The sequence below is a fragment of the Echeneis naucrates genome, chromosome 10 (genome assembly GCF_900963305.1).
Source record: "Echeneis naucrates chromosome 10, fEcheNa1.1, whole genome shotgun sequence".
Classification (NCBI taxonomy): domain Eukaryota; kingdom Metazoa; phylum Chordata; class Actinopteri; order Carangiformes; family Echeneidae; genus Echeneis; species Echeneis naucrates.
The window spans coordinates 19,548,443-19,572,739 of record NC_042520.1 but is presented as its reverse complement, the minus strand read 5'-3'; the positions used below and the strand labels follow the sequence as shown (position 1 = coordinate 19,572,739).

At 40.8% G+C, this 24,297-nt stretch overlaps 1 protein-coding gene across 1 annotated transcript in view; it reads left to right on the top strand.

Annotated features, from left to right (window-relative positions):
• The first annotated feature begins 5,313 nt into the window (after window positions 1–5,313).
• aff2 (AF4/FMR2 family, member 2) overlaps window positions 5,314–24,297 on the top strand; it is a 134,874-nt gene continuing 115,890 nt past the window's right edge. The window contains exon 1 of the mRNA XM_029511985.1: window positions 5,314–5,366. Coding sequence (XP_029367845.1) covers window positions 5,314–5,366 — 53 coding nt within the window. The remainder of the gene's footprint in view (window positions 5,367–24,297) is intronic.

Sequence of the window (24,297 nt, the reverse complement as noted above, 5' to 3'; positions counted from 1 at the left end):
CAGAGCTGGATCTTACAAGACTACTTTACAGAAACTAATGTTTGACAGCAAATAAATGAATGGCTTAAATGGAACAGCCTCTTCTGTGTTTCTAGACAAAAATGCCTGTTTGTTATTACAGTGATGTGGTTTCTCCCACTTATTTCAGACTTAAAATGAATGAAATGAATTTTAAGGCAAAATGGATGTCAAGGCGTTTCCATTAACTACATGAACAAACAATTGTGATTAAATGGGATTTTTATCTGAGACTTTGAAATTATGAAACTAACCACACGACAGTCAGGCTTCTATATTGTTGTTGGACTAGTAAGACTTTTATCTGACAACAGAGTTGCTAGGAAACATCATAGCCAACAAAGCCATAAATGAAATGAGAGTTTGGCTGACATAACATTTCCACTTTGTTTTACCAGTGTCTGCATTTACAGAGGCGCAACAAGGCCACGAGGGATCCATCGCTGGAGCTTTTGTTAGCCACGAAAGGAACATCATTTTTGAAGGAGGCTCAGAATGGGCTAATGTAATCATCACAGTTGGTCACAACTGGTCTTGAACCGAGCCTCAGAGGGATGCAGCCCCTGGACACACATCTGTTGACTGAGGGAGTGAAGCCTTTCACATTACGCACAGTCATTTGACTAATTCTAAAAAATACTGATTGGGGCAGCTTCAATTTGTGTGGTATATTTTGTGTAAACACAGAGCCTGCTTTCTGGAAACAGGAAGGCAACACCATTTATTGTGACAAGGGTTCTTACGAACCATGGTCACTTCAGAGACACACCCCCAGACTATTCAATTCAGCTGTGCATGATGAAACACTGGCCTTGAGTTAGATCGGTGTGCTCGGTCCATTAGTGAAATGACCACATGAGGATACTGCAAGAGCACCGTGCTATGAGGTTCCTCAGTAGAGCCATTGAGCACACGGACGATTGAGAGCTAAGGCCAAACTGTTTCACTCTGCTGCATCTTCTGAAAGGACAAGGAAACACTCTGGGGTACATTTGAGTGGAGGATGATACGTGTCCCAAACTGAGCAGAATCATGAAAAACACACGAAGAAACTTTCCCTCTCTTTCAATCTCTGCGGACTGATTAGTCATCAAGCTAATCGAGGAAAATGTGTCATTAGATTATTACTGACTCAGCAGCTGCTTTAAAAACTAAAGGTGGTTAAAACTGAACCACCATATCTAATGTGAATCCAAAACAGGCCAGACAAAGCTACAAACTGCAGCAAGTAAGGATTTCTAGAACTGTAATGTTCAACAGAGCACCATTTGATAGAAAAATCAAACTTTGGAGTTATTTTCCAGTAAACGCCATTTCATTCATCAAACCAGACATGCAGTAGTTACCATTTTGAATTCAGTCTCTCTGCATTAGCATGACATGTTGTTGTGATAGCTGAGTTTTATTTGTGCAGATTCACAAATCACAACTATAATCTGCATTCAGCTCATGGAGCAAGCTCAGTCATTTTACAGTAAAAGCTGTCTATAATAGAGGCAGAGCACTAATAAGGAACCCCGTACTAATGCTGGACTGGGATATTGTTCCTTGTGTCAGATGGATTCTGCTCAAAGTGGACGTGATTATGCGAGGTTAAGTAAGAAATAAACAGAAGGATTAAATGAGGATATTTTCAAATGAGTGATGAAAAGTAAGATCCAAATGTCATCGTGTAATACAAAAAAAGGCCACGTGGGGGAGCTGTGGCACTGCCCCCACTCAGCCTCACTCAGCACATAGAGAGAGGAGAAAGCCTGTGCTCATACTGAAAATTCATGACATGCACTTCTCAACTTCTGCAAGCTACACAGCAAGTATGATGAGCTCAGAACTCGGTCCTTCCTGACTATTTTATCAGTTTGTGTTTCGGTTCAGCTCTGCGTCTGTGTGATTGTCTCACTCTGTGTCATCATTTAAATAGCAATTCCTGATGCAGATGTGACTTTAACAATACTGAAAAAGACACTAAGGGAAAAAAAATTAAATGTGAAACAAACAACCAGCCACAGTAAAGACACTTTAATGAGCTGAAAATGAATTTACGTGAGTGGCTCTGCCCTTAATTATGTTTTATCTTAACGTCTCTCTATCTCTTTTCATCAGCTCATTTTCCATCAACTCATCCTGGAATAGCTTTTTTAAATTCTGCTACATCTTTCTATCCCTCCCTCTCTCCCTCTATCTCTCTCTTTCACTCTCTCTCTCCACTCATTCTTTGTCTCTCTGTGTCTGACCTAGTTTTGGACAGGCTTCCTTACACACACACACACACACACACACAAAATCAGTGTTCCTGCAGGTGCTTAAAATCCTTGAAAATTGGTTGAATTTAAATGTGGTGTTTTTAAGGTTTGGAGAAATGTGGAATTTTGATTTGTTGGGTTGAAATGGCAGGAAATGATCAAGGTCATGAAACAGCACTTTCAGACAATATTGCTTTTGGCTAGCAGTGTTTTATTCCCATCAAGCTCCTTAGCTAACACCTTTCTTCTTCTCTTCTCTTCTGCTATTTGTACTTGCAGAGTCTGATGCAGAGTAGTGCTGGCATGTTGCCCCAGATCAGACCAAAATACTCACACACACACACACACACACATGCACACCAACATAGAAAGACGCACAAACACAGCGACACACCATCCAAAACACACACACACCCACACACTAGCACACACAAGTCCGCAGTGCCTCTTCAAACATTATTTCTGATACGTTCGGTTGTCGTGTTTTCTCCCCATGGGTATAAACATGCAGCCTTTTGTGTGGGAGGACTTTTTAAAGGAGAGGACACTGATGTCATAGGAACCACAGTTACCAGCCACTGCCACTGCACATGCTGAGTGAGAAGTTTCAACCATCTGGTCAATCATTATTCATAGTGAGGCGTAAACAGTAAAAGGTGCCGCTGGGCATGTGTTGCAGCAAGTGCATGCCAGAGAGGCAGGGTGGTGGGCTGCTAAACTGTTATTAACACACTGGTTCATGGGATGATCTGAAACAGGGGTGAAGTGGTGGGATGGAGACACAAAAGCAGCTGATAAGTGCAGCTTGTGAAGGGTTCAAAAACCACCTGGGCTAAGAACTGTACAGAGTATTTCAGGAACATTTCTCAGTGCTGCTACTTACTGCCTCTCTGCATAAAATTATTTCACTGAAACTGCACAAGGCAACCAAATTACAGAGTGGTGTGCAAGGCGAGCAGTGCTGTAACGTAACCATCAATAAACTGTGCATGCTCACATGACCAGACTGAAAAGGCAACAAAACAAAACAAAACATGGAGTTCTGGAGGTCTCACTTTTGGCTGCTGGGAAGGTTGAAGTTTGGAGGATACAGAGGAGGAGTTGTGTTCACACAACCAGTCCAATATTCAGGCCCAGAGTGCGGCAAAGCAGAGTCAGTGAGGGAAGAAAGAGAAAGGAGCCGCACTGTAGATTATAGGCACTGAACTTTAATGGACTGAACAGGTCAGCTCAAATCAAGCAAATGGCAAATCAAGTCCACCAGCAGTAAAAATACAGACACATCTTCTTCAGTGCTTTTATTCTATGGCAGTGCAGAAAAATTACAAGATTACAGCTGAAGGCTTCCTCGCAGTAAAGCAGTGTAAACGTTAAGTGATGTCAGGTACACATAATTAAAACGAGTCAAACATAGAGCACACAGTGCAGAGCCAAAGCAACAGCACAAAATGTCAGAAGAATTGCAGGAGAGGAAAACAGTCTTGCTTGTTAAGTTTCAGCCTCACAAAAGAATACAAAAGAATAAAGATGCTGAAAAGGTGTGCTTTCTTTAAAAGTGCAAACTAACCTTTCTCCAGCTGAACATGAGAAACTCCCCTTTGTTAAAATGGCAAAACATGGAAAAGACAAAGGCCGCATGGGCACAGGACTCATTATATTACTCATATGACCGACATCATATGATCATTAAAACTGAAAGCAATCAAAAGACAAAGGAAAATCTTATTAAATCAAGTAATTATTTTGAACATTTGTAGAGGGGCAGGACATTGAGCATTACATGGCCACATGGCAGCACCACACAAAATAATTCAACAAATAAAAAAAACATTCGGAATCCACCCTGTAAGAAAAATCAATTAGGGAAATCAATAAGTCAGCCAGGCCAATGTATCCATCCTAAAACAAATTTTAAAGGACTCCCATCACTCTCAGGCAAATATCTGTAAGAGTACTGGCATCAAAAACCCAGATCAGCAGCTGGCAGGGTCAAACTCCTGTCTGCTCAGTCCAATAAAGTCTGTTGGTTTAACCAAGTGTGTGCACAGACTCTGTTCTGTCAATGAGCTTGGATGAGTCAGTCTCTGTTTATGAAAAAAAAAAGCTCCTTGGTTAGATGCTGGTCCTTGATAGCTTATTTTCTGAATTGCAATTCAGAGCCACAGGTATCAGAGGAGTTTGTATCCTGTGAAGCTTAATTTTGGTTTCAGCGAAAACGTCCTTCGCTTTAACTCATTTTTTTGCAAAATAAATAAAATCTCATAATTGGACTCGTAATGAAATCGAATCATTAAATAAGCAGGAGATGCTGTCTGTTGGCCTCTCTGGGGTTCTGTAATCCTGGACACCAGTCTGGGTGGTGCACCATGTGTTCCTGCACAGCCTGGAGCCGCACTGTCACAGCTTAGATTTCTCCTAATGTCCTTTACAGGTACCAACACACACACGCTTTCCTTCTGGGTTATGTGAAGGCTTTAGTCATGAGACACGAGGGACATATCACAGGTGAGTCCTCTGAGCAGAGACTTCTCCCATGTCACAGACTGTGCTCTCCTCCAGGACCAACCTTCATCTGATAGTATTTCATGTCCAAAGCTCTTTAAAGGCACTTCACTCATTTCCCAGCAGTTGCCAAGTCACTGCCTCACACTGACTGACACATTTTTGGGAAGGTGTGTGTGTGTGTGTGTGTGGAGGGAGGGAAGGGGTGACCACAAGGTTTATTTATTTTGCCAGATTGTGCAATATAAATAGCTCCACTTGTTATGTATGAGCAGTTTTTCAGTGAACATGTCAGTGTGTGTGCTCTCTCTCTCTCTCTCTCTCCCTCCACCTCTGCCTGGCTGTCAGCTTGCCTCGACCACGTAGCAGCTTCCTGGCAGCGGCTTGTGTCTGCTCTCTCTCTCTCTCTCTCTCTCAGAGTGTGTGTGTGTTTGTGTGTGTGTCTGCGTGTCTCCCTCACACACTCAGTCTCTCAGTATCAGTAGCCTATGTAGAACCACGTAGCACCAGCTTTGGATTTTAACCACCACCACCACCAGCCGGAGCGGCAATGGATCTCTTTGAATTCGACTTTTTCAGAGACTGGGAGCTTGAACAACCATGGTAAGTCCTGCACACACTGCTTCATCCCCTACTGTGTGTGTGTGTGTGTTTATAACGCTTCACGTGTGCTCAATTTGCTGAATTCTTTTTAAAAAGAAGAGGGATGAGCGGACATGGCATCCCAAAAATCAGCCCTTTGCGTTGCGTTTTTTTTTTGGAGCAGAGGAGGCACCAAAGTGAGTCCCGGAGAAACCGAGCACACCGTCTTCTTTGTCACCGTTAAGCCGCCGTTGTCATTGCTCGAGACGAACCGGGAGGCATGCACACGTAGTCTGCGTTCACAAACACACACACACACACACACACACACACACACACACACACACACACACACACACACACACACGCCGGCTCTAGCTGTCTGATCGTGATTTGGGGAATGTTTGATTTGACCATGAGTCCGCACCGGGGTGTGTGACGGGCAGAGCGGGGACATCTGGTGGGGTGGGGGGGTGAAATCAACACAACGTGAATGAATGAAACCCTGACAGAAGTTTGGCAGTTTGTTGCATCAGTGTTTATTGAACATTAGTTCTAATTAGTCGCATGTCAATGGGGATAATGTGGTAAACAGACTGTGTGTGTGTGTGTGTGTGTGTGAGCAGCCTCCACCTTCACTGCACAGGTGGAAATGGTTGGTGCGTTGTGTATCAGGACACACACATCACAATGAAGCAGTGAGGTCGGTGTGTGTGTGTGCTGACTGATAAAACCAGACTGGCTTCATTTCCTCACGCTGACAGGGTGAAATAACTGAGGAGCCCTGAGCTGGGGGTCCACACACTGTCCTACATGTTCACACCATTCACTGATCAGTTCAATCAAATGAAAGAAACTATTTATGTGCACTTATTAGCTGTTGCATCGACTCTTCTGTGCTTCCCTCTGATGGGAAGAATTGCAGCTTTAGTAAATTCAGCATTAGATTTGAATTGTTATTTTACTGACTTTTGGAGGCATTTGAAGACATCACCTTGGACTCTGAGGACTCTTAGTGATTACTGTCAGACTGATGAATCCTTCAGACCAATAGATCAATATCAGAGTATAGACTGGCCGGGAAATGACGACAAACTAAGGCAGAAAAATCCACTACTGAAAGAAAGATTTATTTTTTTGTCTACAATGTATTTGTTTATAGTGGGCAAATTATCATTCTGTCTTCTTTAAATCTCTCTAATATCAGTTTTAATATGGGCTTCAAAAACCCCGTATTTTCAGTCAGTTTTATAGAATAAACTACCATATCAATCAAAAAGATAACTGACAGATTCATTTGTAATAGAGCAAAACTGACATGTTGACTGATTTCATTATCAGTGTGTGTATCAGATGATAAATGACAAGTAATTACAGCACAGAAATGCTGAAGTCATTCAGAAACAGAGAGCCCTGACAAGTTGATTTTTCAGAGGTTAAAGATAAAGAAAGAAAAATCTTATATTTATATTAGAGACAAACGTGTTGGCCAATAAATAGACCAATTTCCAGTTCTTTAATTGGTGTCGGCTCTAAAGGATCGATGTGATTCAGGCCATCAGCTGCAATGACAACCATAAATAATAAGATATATTAAGTATATGTGCAGCTCTAATCCATACATTAAGATCTCCTGTGAGGTCATTTTATATGCAGCGGAGAAGACGAGAACAAAGACTCACTGTGGAGAGGTGCTGAAGCCTTTCAGCACGGTGGGCCCAGGAGCTGACGGAGGGTTAAAAGAGGATGGGGAAGCTGTCATCTGCAAGAAGTTAAATATGATTGTGTTTTTCTGCCTGCTTTGGAAATTATTACCACACTGATTTGTACAGGACACAGCTGATGTGAGCACGTTGTTTCAGAGCAGACCAGGTGGTGGTTTTTTAAATAGCAAAGCAGCTGCTGAAATGCTGTTTATGCACTTGGTCTGGGATTGAATGTGTGTGAAAGAGAAAGAAGGTGAAGAGAAGTCCATGTATCCTAAAGCAATCTTTATGAATTTATAAAAAGAACGACTACAATAGCAGTATCAGACACTTCTAATTAGCTGCTGGATAACTGCTGCATTGGTAAAATGTCTTCTCAATACTGTAGGGATACAGAAGAAAAGTCAGATTCTCCCGCTCAACTTTGTATCGTAGTGTGAGCACAATAACCTGGCAACCATGTTGCTGTTTTGAATCCTTATTCCAGTGGGGAGGCTGTGAGTGGTAAAGTGACACGCACTGCTGTCCCTCAGCAGCCGCCATAGAAGGGCCCGGAGCAGGGTACTTAACCCCCTGCTGCTGGAGTGGAGCTGCTCAGGGCTCAACAACAAGCTCAGGGTGTCTACACATGTAACCCTCCCCCTGCCACCACTCCATCACACCGCCGCTGTCAGACGCTCCTTATGGGAAATTGGGCTCATCCACAGAAATCCTCTCTGTTACGGAGAAGCAAACGAGAGAGAGAGGTGCAGACGTGTCTTCAGAAAGAGAACAACGAAAAGCGAAAGTAAAAGTGTGATCAGGTGAAAGGTGACACCTGACTGGTCGGAACTGGCTGTTCAAAAGCCTGAAACAACTTAGATATGTGACAATAACAGGATTTAGAGAGAGATCAATTATCAACATCAGAGACGTAGCTGTACTCTTCATACAATGGCTGGTCTGACTCTAAAATATGAGGGTGTGTGAGGCCATCCGGTCAGGACCTTCCACACAGTCACCCTATAAATCTGGGAGGGTCACCAGATGATTAACGGCAGGAGGAAGAAAGAAAAAACCCTCTCTGCCAGAGAATTATCCTCTCCGATGTTTTTCACATTCTGCTTGTGATATACTGAATAGTTTCAGCTCCAACAGTCTCATGAGGGGAAAATTACTAACACAACCATATTGCAACTTGTCACAGGGGCTCAAAGGCAGATACTGACGACACAATCAATCATTTTGTCTATAAAATGTCACAAAGTGGTGAAAACTTCCCATCCAAATTCCCTTGGAGCTCGAGGTGATGTCTTTGAATTGGATCTAGTTATATTAACAGTCCAGAAGTCAAAGCTGTTCAGTTAATTATTGCATATGGCAAAGAGACGCAGTGACCAGAGGTCTGGCTTCTTTGTCTTCTTTTTTTTTTTTTTTTCAAGATAACAAATGATAAGTGAGACAATGAGACGAACTATCACCTAAGAATTTCAGCTCGGTCTGATATGATTTCATTGCAAGTCACCAAGGTTCAAACTCGCCATAGTAAGTGCTCGCTGAGAACACTGCTGAACAATCAGCAGAAATGTAATTTTTTTCCTACCATTGTGTGATTTATTGGCTCGTCAGCAGAGCCTGTGACAATAGAGACTCTGTCTGTTTCCTGTCTCCTAATTCTGGACGATGGTTCCTTTCATGACACAACCTTTCTATAGTAACATTAACCTTTTTATCCCATAAACATTAATCTGTTACAATTCTTAAGCAAGTAGCTATTGTTGCTATAGCGACGGCTGAGGAGAAAATGACACATTCTCATAACCAAGTAGTGCTACTGATGGAGACGTGTGATCAGAAAATGCTCACAGGGGTCATTTTGGACATTTCGTTTGATCCCCTTTGTGACCTGTAGACAGTCCTTGGCTTGGCAGCGCCCACCACGTCCTCCTGATGTTGAAGCCCACACCCATTCCTTTTTAAACTTTCTGAAACCTACCATCCAAAGAATCGAACATGTCCACAGGTGAAAATGTCAGTAAGATTTCTACTTTTTTGTTTTTCTTGAGCTCTCTTCTTCACTCACCTACCTCTATGGCTTCTGTATGTGCAAACAAGTGCCACACCATAAAAGCCTTTGAGGAGAAGAAAATGTGCACCGTTATCCCCGCCTGAATGAGCCATTGTGTCGACACTACAAAGAAATCTAATTTCAAAGTCAGATTGCTGGAGGAGAGATGGTGGTAGAAGAAGCAGGATGCAGCCAGGGGAGGAGATGACAGCAGCAGAACTGTGAGTGCGGCTCTTTGGAACAGCTGCACATTCGCCTTCAGACACATCGGGCGACACCTTGTACAGTGTTGTTCAGTTCAGGCACATTGAACCGGCCCAATACAAACAATATGATAAATGTTTGAGATGCGGTTTAGGCCAAAGACAATATATGTGATGACTCTGGTTTAGCGTGGGCCCAGTGCCGCCAACGAAGCCACTGCTCCTATAACCACAGCGCGTTGTTAACCAGCAGCTCTGTGAAGCTCCTGTAATGTCTCTGGCTGCGCGCTGTTAATAATTGTTAAAATGGACTCAACTGTCAAAGAATATGAAAAGCATAGCGGCGTTGAAAGATGAAAAGCAGGCTGAACCCAGACTCAAATTTTCATATCCGTATTTTCCCTAAAATTTGAAAAGTGCGACACAACCTCCTTCACCGGAAACCACCCCAAAAAAAAAACATTGCGATGGGAGTTAAAAGTCTGTCACTCGCCATTGATATGTGGCTCCTGTTTGACAGTGGATTTTCCCTGTAAGGCAAAAAAATGAAAGAGAAAACAATCCTGAAGCTCCCCACGCCTTTGTTAAGTCTGAACGAATCCAACACTGTAGGTCTCCTCCTCCTCCTCTTGAAGAAATATTCTGTCATCTCTTCTCCTCTTTGTTGCTCTTTCTCCCTCCTCCTCCTTCTCCCCCTTCCATCTCACCCCTTGTTTCGTTTTCTCACTTGGAAATCTGAGGGCTTTGTATGATTGTAATGGGCCTTGCGGTGAATGCCATGTACTCCTCACTGTAATTGCCTATCATGTAGCTGGCTAATCATGGCGGTGGAATCTGAGGGAGATTGCTTTGAATGTTAATTGACACTGATGGTGATTGGTTGAACCATTTAAAGAGTTAATTAGGGAATTGATTATACATATTGTCAGCGTGGGATCTAGGTTTTCGAATTTAGAAGTTAACATTCGCAGGAATTTAACTGTATATATTATTATTATGTCTTTATTATTTGATCGTGTGGGATCTTTGAATAGTTTTAATGGTTTTTTCGTTTTCCATAGTGTTAAATTGGACTGAAAAATAACCCATAAAAGACCGTAAAAACTTAAGTCTGGGGATAAGAAGAAGATGGGATCTGCAGAGAAAGTGGGGACCGTCAATTCATAATGCACTGAACGTTCAGTCTCACAGTCCGATACTCAGTCTGCCCGCCAATCCTTCCAAGCTCTCAATCAGCTCAGTCACACTTGCGAGCTTGCTTCACACACAATCACTCATCACGCCACCGAAAAATCTCCATCCTCGCTCTACCTGATGAGACTTCACACCAAACATCATCAGTGACTCAGAGGCTGTGAAAGGAAGCTGTGCCTCATCCCAAACTGCCAAGAATTCACAAACAAACGCTCCAAAACGAACAGGAGATAACGCTGAAGGAAGTCTCATGTCTGGAGAAAATCCATTTTATCCCATACTGGTGGCACAATTATCCCTCAGGGCTGCAAAACAGGAGCTCTGCCAGCAGGTGTGAAGACGCCTGAAAAATCAGATCATCAGAAGCTCTTAGAATTAGAAAAAAAAAAAAAAACCCAAAACAAGTATGTGTCAATAATGCCAAATAAAATAATGAGAAAAACAAAAACAAAGGAAGGCTGTTGATCTCTCATCGTGTTACTGAGACTCAGTTTCCGTTGTTAATCACAGATTTGTTACTTTGTTTGAAGCTAGAGCAAGCTGCGAATTTTGGATATCACACCTATTGAATTACTTTCCACCTGCATGTTATGTCCAGTCATGATGGAGGGGTCATCCCTGTGGCACCTGCACACACACACACACACACACACACATTCAAGGTCCACAGATGGCGATGTGAGAGCTTTTGTGACACAAATTCAGTGCAGGCTATGAAACCAGAACAACAACAACCTCAAAGACATTAAAACAGCCTGGAGGGCTGAAAAAAATTCTCCCTGGATTTGGCACTAAAATTGACTATTTTCAGAGCAGAGTTATTTTAACCCTGGTTTAAAATATATTTTTAACGAAACAAGGTGTAAGATGGAAGAATGAGAAGGAGGAGGAGGAAGAAAGAGCAGTATGAAGAAGTCCCTGATCTGCTGCTGACTGACACCGAATTTGTTTTCCCTCGCTGGAAGGGGTGTAATACTATACAGATGTGCTTTTCCAGTTGTTGTTTGGGCATTTGAACAAGTGCTGATGAGATGGAATCTCCAAATCAATTTAAAATATCTTCTCAGTCTCTTTTAGAATCAATCTAGTATGATTACAATATGGCACAAGATCAGATGCAGTCTAGTCCAAGCACCACATCTGTGACATATTTGTCTGCGTAACTTCACAAAGAGCCGGAGAGGACTCTGATGCATTTCCCCACTTCCAGTTTCTGCATTCTCACAGGTATCTTGCCTTAGACATCTGTCATCATCACTTCCAGCTGACGGTGTCTTTTGCCACGTCTTTTTAGTATCAAAGGCTCATCAAAAGAGATCCTAGGGCCCTGCAAAAGATTTCTAAAGCGCAATAAGTGAAGCAGGGCTGTCAGTCATCAAAGTGGTAGCAGAGATAATAAAATGCCTTAATCACAGAAATCCATAGAAATCGTAATGAGATGGAGCCTTTGAGCTAATTGTTCAACCAACGATCCCTATAAATGATTACGTGACGCTCGTGGCACAAAGACATGAGTTGACTGTTCAAGTTTATTATTGAGCAAATCAAGGCTCTTGTCTGTGGGTGAGTGTTGGAGTGCAGACATTTTAGGCTTTACACACGCTCCACGTTGTCAGCGAAGACATCTGCTCAGCTACTTAAGTGTCTTCTAAGAAAATAAAAGAATCGCCATCTGGATGGAATGTAAAATCTTCCAAACATTTATCAGTGAAATTTTGCCCATGCAATGTTTGAAGATTACAGTCGTCTCCTGATGACTCTTCAAAATGAGGAGAAAAGAATGATATCCACAGACTTTTATTTAACTCATCATTAAAGTCACTCTGGGGATTTTGTCCTCAGTTAGTTTCATATTGATACAATGTTATCAATATTAATATCATACCGGCCAATCGGTGTCTTTGTCATGTCAAAATGGTCTCTTCATCCTTTGCTACTGCCAAGGTCACGACACAGCTGCCTGTCACGTTCCAGTCATCCATGTTTGATCATGTTTCTTGATTAACTTCCTAAGCAACCAACTTTTTGATATATATAGTCAGTGTAGGTTTCATTATTGATATTATTATTAAATACGATTAAAGTACATGAACCAACAGCTTAACTGTCAACTAAACATTGACAAGACATTAACTCTTTTAATTTAACATTGACCTGACAGTCGTACACCTCAGCTTTGGGTTCAAGCTGCGGCAAAGTCACACAGTAACAAACAACCCCCGAGTTGAGTTAAGGGGACAAAACAAAGCAATATGTAGTATTAAAGCTGTGCTGAGTGTCTGAAATGTCCAGAAACCTGCAGTCTGCCATCTGTCTTATTTGAATATTGCGACTTCTTCAGGGGTGTCGAAGGTCTTTGAGGCTTCATCAGCCATAATTTGCACCTCAGCAGGACACAGTAGCACGTATGCTCTGCTATAAACTGCTCCCAGAGCTCTGAATTCACCTTGTCAAATGTTAACATTCCCGTTGTAGGAGAAATGGTGAACTCGAACAATGACTGGCTTAGGGCATGTATGGGGATCCGGGTTAGCTGCGGGAGGCATTTACCTGTCCCACTTCAGTCTGCAGGTGTCAAGTCAGGTAACTTGCTTTGAAAGAACTAAACCAGACCGAACAGCCAATTTGTTACCCACGAACATTAATCCAGATGTCAGGACCTCATCATTAATGGCATTCACTCATAACACCTGTATTTTATGTGATGGACTGGACGGCCTTGAATAAATCCAGTTATTATCACTATTAAAAAGCCCTCATCATATGTGGTTTGTGGAAAAGCTTAATATGAACATTCTTAATCTCTTTCTCGCCTGTCCGCCTGACGACTAACTGACTCAGAGTCAGAGGTCGCAGTCAGGCTTCTGACACTTGGCTGGCTCCTCCTGACACAGCTGTGCTTCCTGCTGATACTGCTGCAGCCCAGGTTGAGGACAGTTGACCTTGGATGGTCAGTAACAAGTGGCTCTGTGTTCTCAGAAGCAGCATTTGGGCAGATATAATCACATTTCCTTATTTATGGCTAATGAACCAATAGCGTCCTCACAAATCCCTGACCCTCCCTCTTCTTGAGGGATGTAATGAATTATGGAGGATGAACAACCTATATTTGTCTCTTTTCAGTAGATAAAACTATCCTCTGGGGTTGCTACTTCAGAATTTAGGTGACATCGTGCACGAACTCTGTATTTATTGAATCCTCCATTCCCCTCCAGCTCACACTTCAATAAACACGCTGAGCATAAGACATCCTGGACTCCGCTGCTCTTTCTTTGCCAATCGGAACATCAATTGTAATTTTAACTTCAAATACATGAAAAAGGATTTTAAACGTAGCAAGTTACCATAACAAATATCAGACACATATATAAAATAGGATAGTACTATTTTCTGTTAATTATGTGGAGGAATTGTGATTGCCTTGTCAATAGATGTGAGTAAAAGCCATATAACTACTAATTAGACTTTAAGGTCAAATAGTGTATGTAACTGTAGCAGATCTCCCCCATGGGAGCAGATCACCAGCTGCTGTTCCATTAAAGGCAGAGTCACTGTGTTTGGTGTTTCCCACCTTTGTAAGGCTCATATTCATGTGTAGTTCCTTTTTCAGAAAATATTGTTGGCATAGTTTCCTTTATCAGCTAATACAAAGTGGAGAGACAAGAGGAAGGTGAGCTGCCGTGGAGTGTTTGAAGTTCAATTCAGTGCTGTGATAGACACAAACCGGACAATGTTCAGAATCTGAAACTGTGGTTCATCACAATATGAAGTCCAAAGTGGATGCAACATCTATAATTGTTGTAATGATATTTTTTTGATTCAGTAATTGTTTCAGTTGGTGAACTATTCATCGGCTACATGAGAATTGAATTGTGTGTGGGGTAAAATGTGTTAATGAAGGCTCTGCTTCAAATTCCCTAATTTGTTGTTAGGAATAATTCTGAAGTTTTTTTTTTTGTTTTTTTTGTGACGAGATAGGTAATTTTGATATTTAAGACTATTTTGCTTCCATATGTTTTCTTTGTTAAAAGAAGCACAAAAAACATCCAGTACACACATTCGTAGGTGTTTGGCATTGAAGCTCCGTCCCCTGCGCTGTATTATCAGAGCCAAACACGGTCATTTCTATTGTCTCAACAACCAGCCAGGAAAATACAAAGAGAAGGATTCATAGCTGAGCACTAAAATTTTACTGGCTGCTGTCGGTTTCTGGCCATGTGAATTGTCGAGATGCATCATGTGACATGCTCTGAGACTTCCTGGTTTATCTTTCTGTGGGACCTTTCTGATTTCTGTATCTAAAACTTTCTCAGACTAGACACCAACAATTGGCTCATAAAAAATGTGAAATTTTACCGTATGTATTTTTAAAGGCTGTTTCTAGCTTTTATTCTCTGAACCAGGTCGTTTACCTCAGTAGCATTTGTACACACCACGCTTCCCATTTTTATTCCCATCGTGATTTTGAAGGATTACTGCAGAAGCAGATGTTAGTATATCATTTATAACCTGATTTTACTGCATTCTGTCCGAACAAAAACAAGACCTGATTTTACTTATTCACCCTTTTATGGCAGTTGATAGTCTTTTCTGATTATTGGAGTCATAAGAAGAGTTGCCAAAGGCCTCATCTGAAAACTATAATGCATCATTAAACTCAAACAAGGATTTTGGACCTGACTTCATCTATTACTCAGATTTTTGCCTGGCAGATGTATAGGAATTAGTAATTGAAGATATAATGTATGGTTTTGATATATAAAACAACATTTCAAAAACATATAGCACTAAAGGATCTTTTTCTTGATGTAAGTAATCACAAGGGGAAGCTTTGTGGTAATAACCACCAGGGAGATTTTTTTTTATCTTTCACCTGTTGATTTTTGCATTAAATTCTTGACAGCATTGAGCTACTGTCCAGTTAGAACTGGAGACACAAAATGGCCTCGAGCTCAGTATATTTCTGCAGATAATGCATAATGCTATGTGGCTGCTTTTTAGAATAATAAGATCAGTAGTCCAAATAAGAGTAATGAGAGTCACTGTCATAGATAGATTCTACAGCAAATCTGAGCTTTTACTGCTGCTGCAAAGCTAAATTCAATCATGTATGCAGTAAAAGTCGTGACTGGGCAAGGCACTTCAGCAGGCATCTATGTATGCAAGTGTGTGTGTGTGTGTGTGTGTGTGTGTGTGTGTGTGTGTGTGTGTGTGTGTGTGTGTGTGTGTGTGTGTGTACTGGAAGGTTTAAAGAAAGAGAGAGCACAAGAGAGCGAGAGGCTTGGCAGCCAACACCAGGTAGCTCCTGCCCTTGTACCCCCAAGATACCAAGACAATACACACACACACACACACCCCAGGTCCCGAGGTTGGCAGAGCCATCTGCCAAGAGGAGCATGGTGCTGAGGAATGATAACGCATGCACACAAAACACACACACACAGTGTGTGTGTTTGTTTGTTTTTCTATTTTTTTTATTTCAGACACACACACAGTCTTCCTTGAACCCAGTGCTCTTGTACGTCTGACTTCTCTGCTGCAGCTGACACTGGAGATGTTGCTGATACCTTCTTTGTGTAAATCTGTATCTGTATGCAAACCGTGTGTGAGTACTTCAAGGTGGCAGAGAGCCAACATCATTCCTTCTTTACACTGACATGATGGAAGTTTGCCTATGTGTCTGCCGTACGGAGCTTTAGCCTTCTGAACTTAAACGTTTTAGCAGCCTCGTTCATGTCCAACATCAATATGGTGAAAACACTAACACATTTTGACTTTTCCAGCATAGTCCTGCAAAGGCCCTCTTTTGTAGACTAGTCGCCTTCAATCCAGAAAGCTTCTGGGACCTCAACCACCCATAATTATCTTTCAATCAAGTAGAAACCCAACTTGACCCCCTCAAAAAATACAGAGTGCAGAATGTGGAGGGAGAGCGTCTTCCATGTTTCCAACAGATTATGTTCTCTTGTACTTCCACCCACTCTGACCAGCTTTTGGCAGAGACACAAACTCTGTCCACAGCTTGCACGAGGACACTGAGGTCATGTTGTCTGTAGTTTCATGTTCTATGAATTCCTTTTTCTTGTTTGGAAATTTGGGAGCTTTCACAATCTGGTGGGAGTTTATATACATCAATTATTGTTAACCATACATATGGCTGATTGTCACGAAGGCTGTGTAAAACTTTTACAACACTGAAGCAGACAAAATGGAATTCACTATTTTCCCAAAAGACCTCGATTCCTGCCTTTGGATCAAGTCTTAATAATTAATAATAATTTTAGGCTTAACGAAACTACAATTTACTGTCAAAACTGAGGTCCTAACAGTAGTAATTATTGATCATTGAAATAGTTGTTAATTTATTCGGTTTAATATAAATTAAATGGAATCTGAGTATAATTTTAATTTTCATGTTTCGTTCTGTTTTTTGTTTCTGGTTACTTTGGTACAGTCTTCTTTCATTCTTAGCCTGTTGGCATTGAATTATAGCTTTCTTTGTATCAGCAACTGAACTGGCTTGCAACTAAATTAGGTCTCACAGTTTTCTGTTCTAAAATAGGAAACATTGCAGAAACATTTATTATACGATATGTGAATTTGATGATTAAAAATTCACATTATGGGCTATATTAACAGTTTAAATCTAATAAATAATTTTTCACTTCACTTAGTTTGGAAAAGGAAATTGAAGGCAGAGGGGTTGACCTGATGTTAGCTGTTAATATTAACAATATATATTGTAACTATTTCTTTGTGGCTAGTTAGTTTAAAGCTATAATAGCTTTGTCCTGCTCTTTAAATTTGTGAATGCTCTCTGAATTGTTACTAATAAATATCCCATCACATGAAGCTAATTGGATTCAGCAGCGTTAAACAAAAAACTCTGTGTACTGGTTACTGCTGTATAATGTAGCCAAATCTAGTTCAATAAGGTCTGTGATTTTAATCCCCCAGCCCGACAATTCAATTCATAACATCCCACATACGCAGTTATTGAACTAAGAAAATAAATTACAATACAGTTAAAGAGGTGACAACGTACTGCAGAAATATGCAAAATAAATGACAAGTTAGAAGCAGGTTAATTTACTTGGTGCCGGACTCTATAGTGAGAAGACACCAGTTTACAATCCCTGGAGTCATCGTAGACCAGTTGGCTGTTTCACTACGAATTGATTTTATAATAGACCTATACAAAACATAAGAGAGAGAAACTCAACAGGGAACATTACGCTTTAATATATCAGACAATCAAAAGTGGCAATAATTTAGTCCCAACAGGGCTTTACAATTCAATGTTGTGTGCATGACTACAGTCCATTTCTACAAAGAGAGAGATGCAGACTTAGTTAGCCTCACAGGACACTAGATTAAACACTGAATTTGAAATTAAAGAGAAATAAAACTGAATTTGAAAGCAGGGAGCAGGAGAAGAAGTGAGAGCGAGACAGAGATGGAGAAGGCTAATGACGTAGCTTTTCTAGCCAGGGCCAATTTACTGTGAGGTTTTTAAAGGTCATCTCCTACATGGAGGCCTGTCTATGACAAATTACATTATTTACACCGGGTAGAAAGGGGCAGTGAGACCCAGAGACACACAGAGAGTACAAGGAGAGGGAGGGAGGGAGCGCGCGTGTGTGTTTGACTGTAATTGGTCTACACTGTTAACATGAGAACCCTAAAGACATTTGCTAACACTTTGCCTAATGATGCTCTTATCAAAGCATAACACCTGCATTTTGACATGTAACTGTTGTGTCCTACGAGCGATTAAGTGATGCTTCACTGCAACATTTTAATGCTTTAATTTTTTGGCACCGCCAGGACACATGCATTTTCATTCAGGGCAACAATGCACTGGCAAAAGATGTTCACTAAATTGAGCATAATAAATAAGAGCATCACAGTTTTATCAGCATCATAAACACCTGTTTTATTGTTGTGTCTCACTGATTTATATAATACCTGTGTTTTTTAACTGGCTGCCAGTTTATTAAAGTTGTCTAATTTGCTGCTGTAAACACTTGATGCCATGCAGGTAAATCCTGTTTGGGAAGCCCCCCGCTGGGCTGTGTTTGATGTTTCCCATTCATCTGGATGAAACTGAAGCAGAATGGGAGATTCAGAATGAGCAGTGTTGCTGGACAGACAATAAGAAAAATAGACTACCACGTAGAAAAAGCGCTGAGAAGAAACGAGGGGCGATTGAGATTGACAAGTGATCTCTGAAAAGTGCAGTGTAGAAAACAGTTTGACTGGCAGGTGATCCATTGGAACATCTGAAGATGGAGAGAAACCATCACCGCTGTAACACCTCCAGTAAGTTACACTGTGTTATAATATGTTGCTGTTAGCTCCATATCATGATGATTTCACATATTTTCATTGTTTTCACAAAGTGCAACTACTAAGCAGCGAAAAGGAGACATTTCAGTAGTCTTTATTCTCCCTGAAGAAGCAAACTCAGTTCCCCAAAGACCAGCTTAGCTTATGCATATGTCTGTGTCCCCTGGGCTGTCTATAGAAGGGAAGAGCCAAAGGCATCTGTAGCTAAATGGTGTGGGACTTGGGAATGCACAGAAATATTAATATTTAGATAAAAAAAATAAAAAAAATTAAGGACATTTTTTGAAATGAATAAAGAATAATATTTAATTTAAAATCCCATAGCAAGTGAAAAAAAGAACTTCTATCAACGCTTCTGTGTTATTTTAAGTGGCAGCTGCTGTGTGTGCTGTGGTGTGTTGGCAGGAAATGTGTGCGAAATTGTGGCCAGCTCACTGAAAAGGGATTTCATGGGGATCATTTATTGTGCTAGAAAATGATATATATACATGTGTTGGAGTGATGACCCTGGTGGGGGGGAGGGGGCCGATCTTGTTAAACTTTAGGTTAAAAGTGTAAAAAAAAAAAAAAAAAAAAATTACCTGTTTATGCAGCAGTGTTGATGTCGAGCTTGAGTAGCTTCCATCTTTAGCCAAATGTACTTTTATGTTTTTAAAGGTTAAGCCGCAGCAGGAGAAAGTCATCAAGCAGAGACTCATCAAAGTTAGTAAATAAGAGTGGTAATAACTTTTTATTCAGTGCTCAAAGTTTATTATTAAGAGTATCCCAGTCCTCATTTTCTCCTCCACTGCTCCTCTGTGTCCTCTGTCTCTGTCACTCTCGCCCCACTGCAGGACATTTATTACCGCTTTATCAACTAATTCATAATTATTCTGTCTCTTCCTCGGCTTTTTTTCATCAGTGTCTCCCCTCTCCTTCCCTTTCCTGTTAACCTTTTCCTATCTTTCTCACCCCTCTTCCTCTCCTTGCCTCTGCCCTGCCTTCCTTCAGCAGCTTGCTAATACATTTGTTATCAACCTACTCCCTAATTAACATGCCCCCTCTCTGACTGAGACTCTCCTATCTCTATTACTCTGTTGAAATGTCTTCTTCACCCTCCACTATTTCCTTCTGACTTTTTTCTCTTGCCACATCATCTTTTTCTATCCTTCCCGTTTTGTTTTTTTTTTTGTTTGTTTTTTGCTTCTTCTTTTTTTTTTTTTTTTCAGTAGATGAATTTCAGGATGCCTCCTCATCCTCACTTCTGAGGCTCTATTATCTACAAGCAGACAATTTGTCTGCAGCAAGACACAGAGATCCATTTTCTGTGTGAATGTGCAAGCTCCTACATTTTGATCTCTCTTAGCTGTTCTTGCTTTGACGGTGTGTCTCGGTATGTGTGTGTATTCATGGTTCCCAGGTCGCTGGGAGGCTTCCATGCTGGGTTCAGGGTTGTCTGAACAAGACCCATTAACATTCACTTTAACATTCACCTTTGTACATCTCCTCCTCACTGGAGTTGCTCTTCAGGTCCTGTATCTAACCTTGAAAAGAAACCCTAATGTTATTTGTATGTTTTAAAGCAGAAAACAGATTGCAGCACAGTAAACTTAGGATTTCCAGTGAAGAAACTGCCTTCATATCCAATAGCCAATAGCCGTGTGGCTAACAATGCTTAAAACAAAAGAAATCCTTTGCCTCAAGTGTTATAGTGATGCAGTGATAGTGTATGTGCGTGTATGTAGAGTAGTGATGTGGTGAGGGTTGGTTGTATCAGGTTGTGGAGGTCTCCAGCGTTCACGTCTCATAATCAAAGAGAAACCTTCCAGTCGTTGTTGGACGACTCTACAGAACACAAACTGAAAGTTTTGAAATGACATGTTCCTTTTTCAGAAACAGCTAATGAGGTTGGGTGATTAAAACACATAGTTAGGGCCGTTTGACAAAGAAACCAGGTGCTTTCAAAAAGACAGCAACACAGCCATAAACACTGAAGGTGAGCAGATATCGGATGTGATAGGCAGTTTTAGGAGAATCAGGGAGAAGGTGTGACGTGGCCACACGACAGCTGTCACAGTCAAACAGTGAATGAGTTGAACATCAAGTGTCCTCATTGGGAACAGGTACATTTTTGTACAAATTAGTTTCATTGAATCATACAGAACCTTCTAGATGTTTGTCTATTTTATTTATTGCCAAATAGTGTAATTCTATCAATAACAGAAGCTTGATATCATGGATGTCCTCAGCTTTTAGTTTTCATGAAGAAAAGTTCCGAACATGAACAGGAGTGTCCATTACTCACTGTCCTCCTCGCTCTGTAGCTTAGAGATTATTGATATTTACTGTGCACGCTCTTCTGTTAACCTACAATATTCAGTATAATTATGTATAATCCTGACTTCGGGGCTACTAAACTCAGGAGAAAAGGGGGAAAACCCTCAGTTGAGGCTCATTAACCTGTAGATGGATGGCAGTGGTTTGGTGAGGACAGACTGCAAGCTGTATCCTTTTTGCTGCCCAATGCACCCAGTGAAGAAAATGGCTAGCAGGGAGCTCAATCAATATGCTAAATGTGTGTGTGTGTGAGGCGTCGAGGCTCAAGTGTGACTGTGCGTGTGCATTTGCATTATCTGTGTATGTGCATGTGTAACCATGCAAAGGCTGTCTAAATGAGTATTGATCCTGAGGTGTTGTTCTGTGTGTCTGATGGTTCTAGTTTCCTTAAGTTTGCCTCCCACACACAAATGATGACTGATGTCTGATTGATCAGCACAATTTTAAAAAGCAGTCAAAAGGACATTTTACACTCTTTGGATCGAGAACTGATGAATTCTGGTTAGTATGTGGAAATTGGCATCTGTGTGCAAGTCCATCAAGTGCCTGCTGTCTTTTCAATTTGTCTTTCAAATTATTTCAGATGTTTTACGATTCCCCTTCAGTGTGTTGATCAAGTCTGTGGTTTTATAATGACTTCCTTTTTTAATTTTTGCATGTCTGTAGTAGAACTGTAGTGCGTAGAATAGTGTAGTTGTTCGCACCATGACTCTGATTCTGGGTACTACGACTTCTTTAAGCCTTTTAAAGATCCTTCCAGAGGAAGCAACACAACCTCAGCTCTTAGATTTTACTAAACCTGAAGTTGGGGCTAAGGTGACTCATAAGCCAAAAAGGATTGGCAACCATTTTTATCTAAGGGACTGTATTGCCAGGTAAGGCAGTTGAACCCTTATGTTATTATTTATTTATTTGTTTGTTTGTCTGCTGGAAAATGGAAAAAAAAAAAAAATCCATTTTATTTCTTACAGATCGAATGATTTACCACCATTAAATCTGCAATGTTAATAGCTGATTAAATTTTGACATTGCTGTCCCGACCCTCCTGCTGCCCATAACAATTTGTCCCTAAACATTTTTTTATGTGTAATTCGGATGTAGATAAATAATCTTCTCCACAATTTCATATTTTTGGGCACGAGTAGATTATATTATGAGGCATTTGCACATTATGAGATATAGAGTTATACACAAGTCTCCAGGCTCTCAGGGGGATATTGTGAAACAGCAGGTGGAGAATAATAATGATAATAAACCGGCAAAAACAGTCTGAGACCCAATAGGTCTGAGACCTCAAAAGGTAGGAAGAAATAAAGAAACCAGGTCATATTGTTAATGCTACTGTAAATAACAACACACAAACACAAAAGCTAACATACATACCACCGCCCACTAGTCCTCAAACATTAACACATTCCCACCATCTCTTTATACTCTGCTAATTCAATCCTTCCTCCTCCACTCTTTGTCCTGCTTTATTCTTTTCATTTCTCTCAGGGTTTCTTCTTCTGTTGCTCTTGCTCTCTGAGTATAATCACCATGTTATCAGGGTAAATCCTTCAGTCTGAAGTCTATAGGCTTCATGGGGATTTGTGTTATTTTCCTCATTTATTTAAGAATATCATGCTTTAGTTATTTTAGTCAGAGATAATGTTCAGCGTTCCTATTTCAAGAGACTAAAAGGGAATGTTACTCAGCACTGTGCAGGGATTCTGCCTATAATTACTGGCAGTTTTTATTTTGATTTTTATTTACTTAATTCACTCATTCATTCATCTTCTTCTGCTTATCCATTTCGGGGTCGTGGGGGCTGCTGGAGCCAATCCCAGCTCACTCTGGGTGAGGGGCGGGGTCACCCTGGACAGGTCAGCAGTCCATCACAGGGCCAACACACAGAGACAGACAGAGACCAACAACCACTCACACTCACACTCAGACCTACAGACAATTTAGACTCATCAGTTAACCCAAACATGATGTCTTTGGACGGTGGGAGGAAACCCACGCGGGCAGACTCCTCACAGAAAGGCCCCAGGCTGGGAACTGGACCTTCTTGTTATGGGGCGACAGCGCTAACCACTATGCCGCAGTGCTGCCCTTTATTTATTTTACTTTTTGTATTGATTATTGTCATGGTGAATTTGATACATTTTCTATCTATTTTTTTTTAGATAGTATAACATAAATGTCTTACTTTTTGAAATCTGAATGTTTTTACAGAGACCGCAGTCGTCTCTGTCTAATTACAGCTCCATTGTGTGAGATTATACTGATTAAACATAAATTACAAACATTCCCATCATTTTTCTGTTCATAAAAATTGGAGTTGTGAGTGTTTCACTGTGAAGCAAAAGACCATCAGTCCCATTTTGCCTTCACTGGTAGCACCTTCACTCCTTGACTATGAGTAACTTTGACCTGTGGCTTGTTCCCTGAAAAGGAAAGGTCGTGGTTGTTGTCCAGCAGGTGCTGCCTCTTGGTCTTTCAGGAAGCTGTGAGATGTGTGTGATATTGTCTGATAGCTTGTTGCCTGGTTTGTCGAGCTGTGTTTGATAATACTACAAGATGTCAAATCAAGGATCACTACTAGTTTGTGTTTAATATCTTTACTCTATTGATTATGTACTTTTAACAATGGCTCACCTGCTGAACTGATGGAAATGCCATATATATCTATTATAATATATGAATATATATAATATAACCAAATAATATATGATAGATCAGTATGGTCATATGATGTTATCTGATGAAATCACTGAATACCCAAAATAAACACAAAGACCCATCTATGCATGTAGTCAGACACAGACCTGAGCCTCTGCAGCATGGACCAACACTGGAAACACACTGCATGTGTGACTATTTCGGTAATAAAGGTATCAGAACCCTGATCTAGGCAGACAAAAAAAAAAAAAGAGTAAAAGGTTATATTTACAGTTCATTCACATCTTGTAAGCAGATTAATTTTCTTTTTCAACAAAATGTTTCTGAGAGTCTTCAGGTCAATAAAAAAATGTTGAACCTTTGCACTTTGTACACTTTTCTTTCAGTGGGAAAAGCCTTCATGCAGAAATTTAGAACTGCATTTAAAACGATTTGAACGGGAGATGTAACAGTAATCTGTAAACATATTT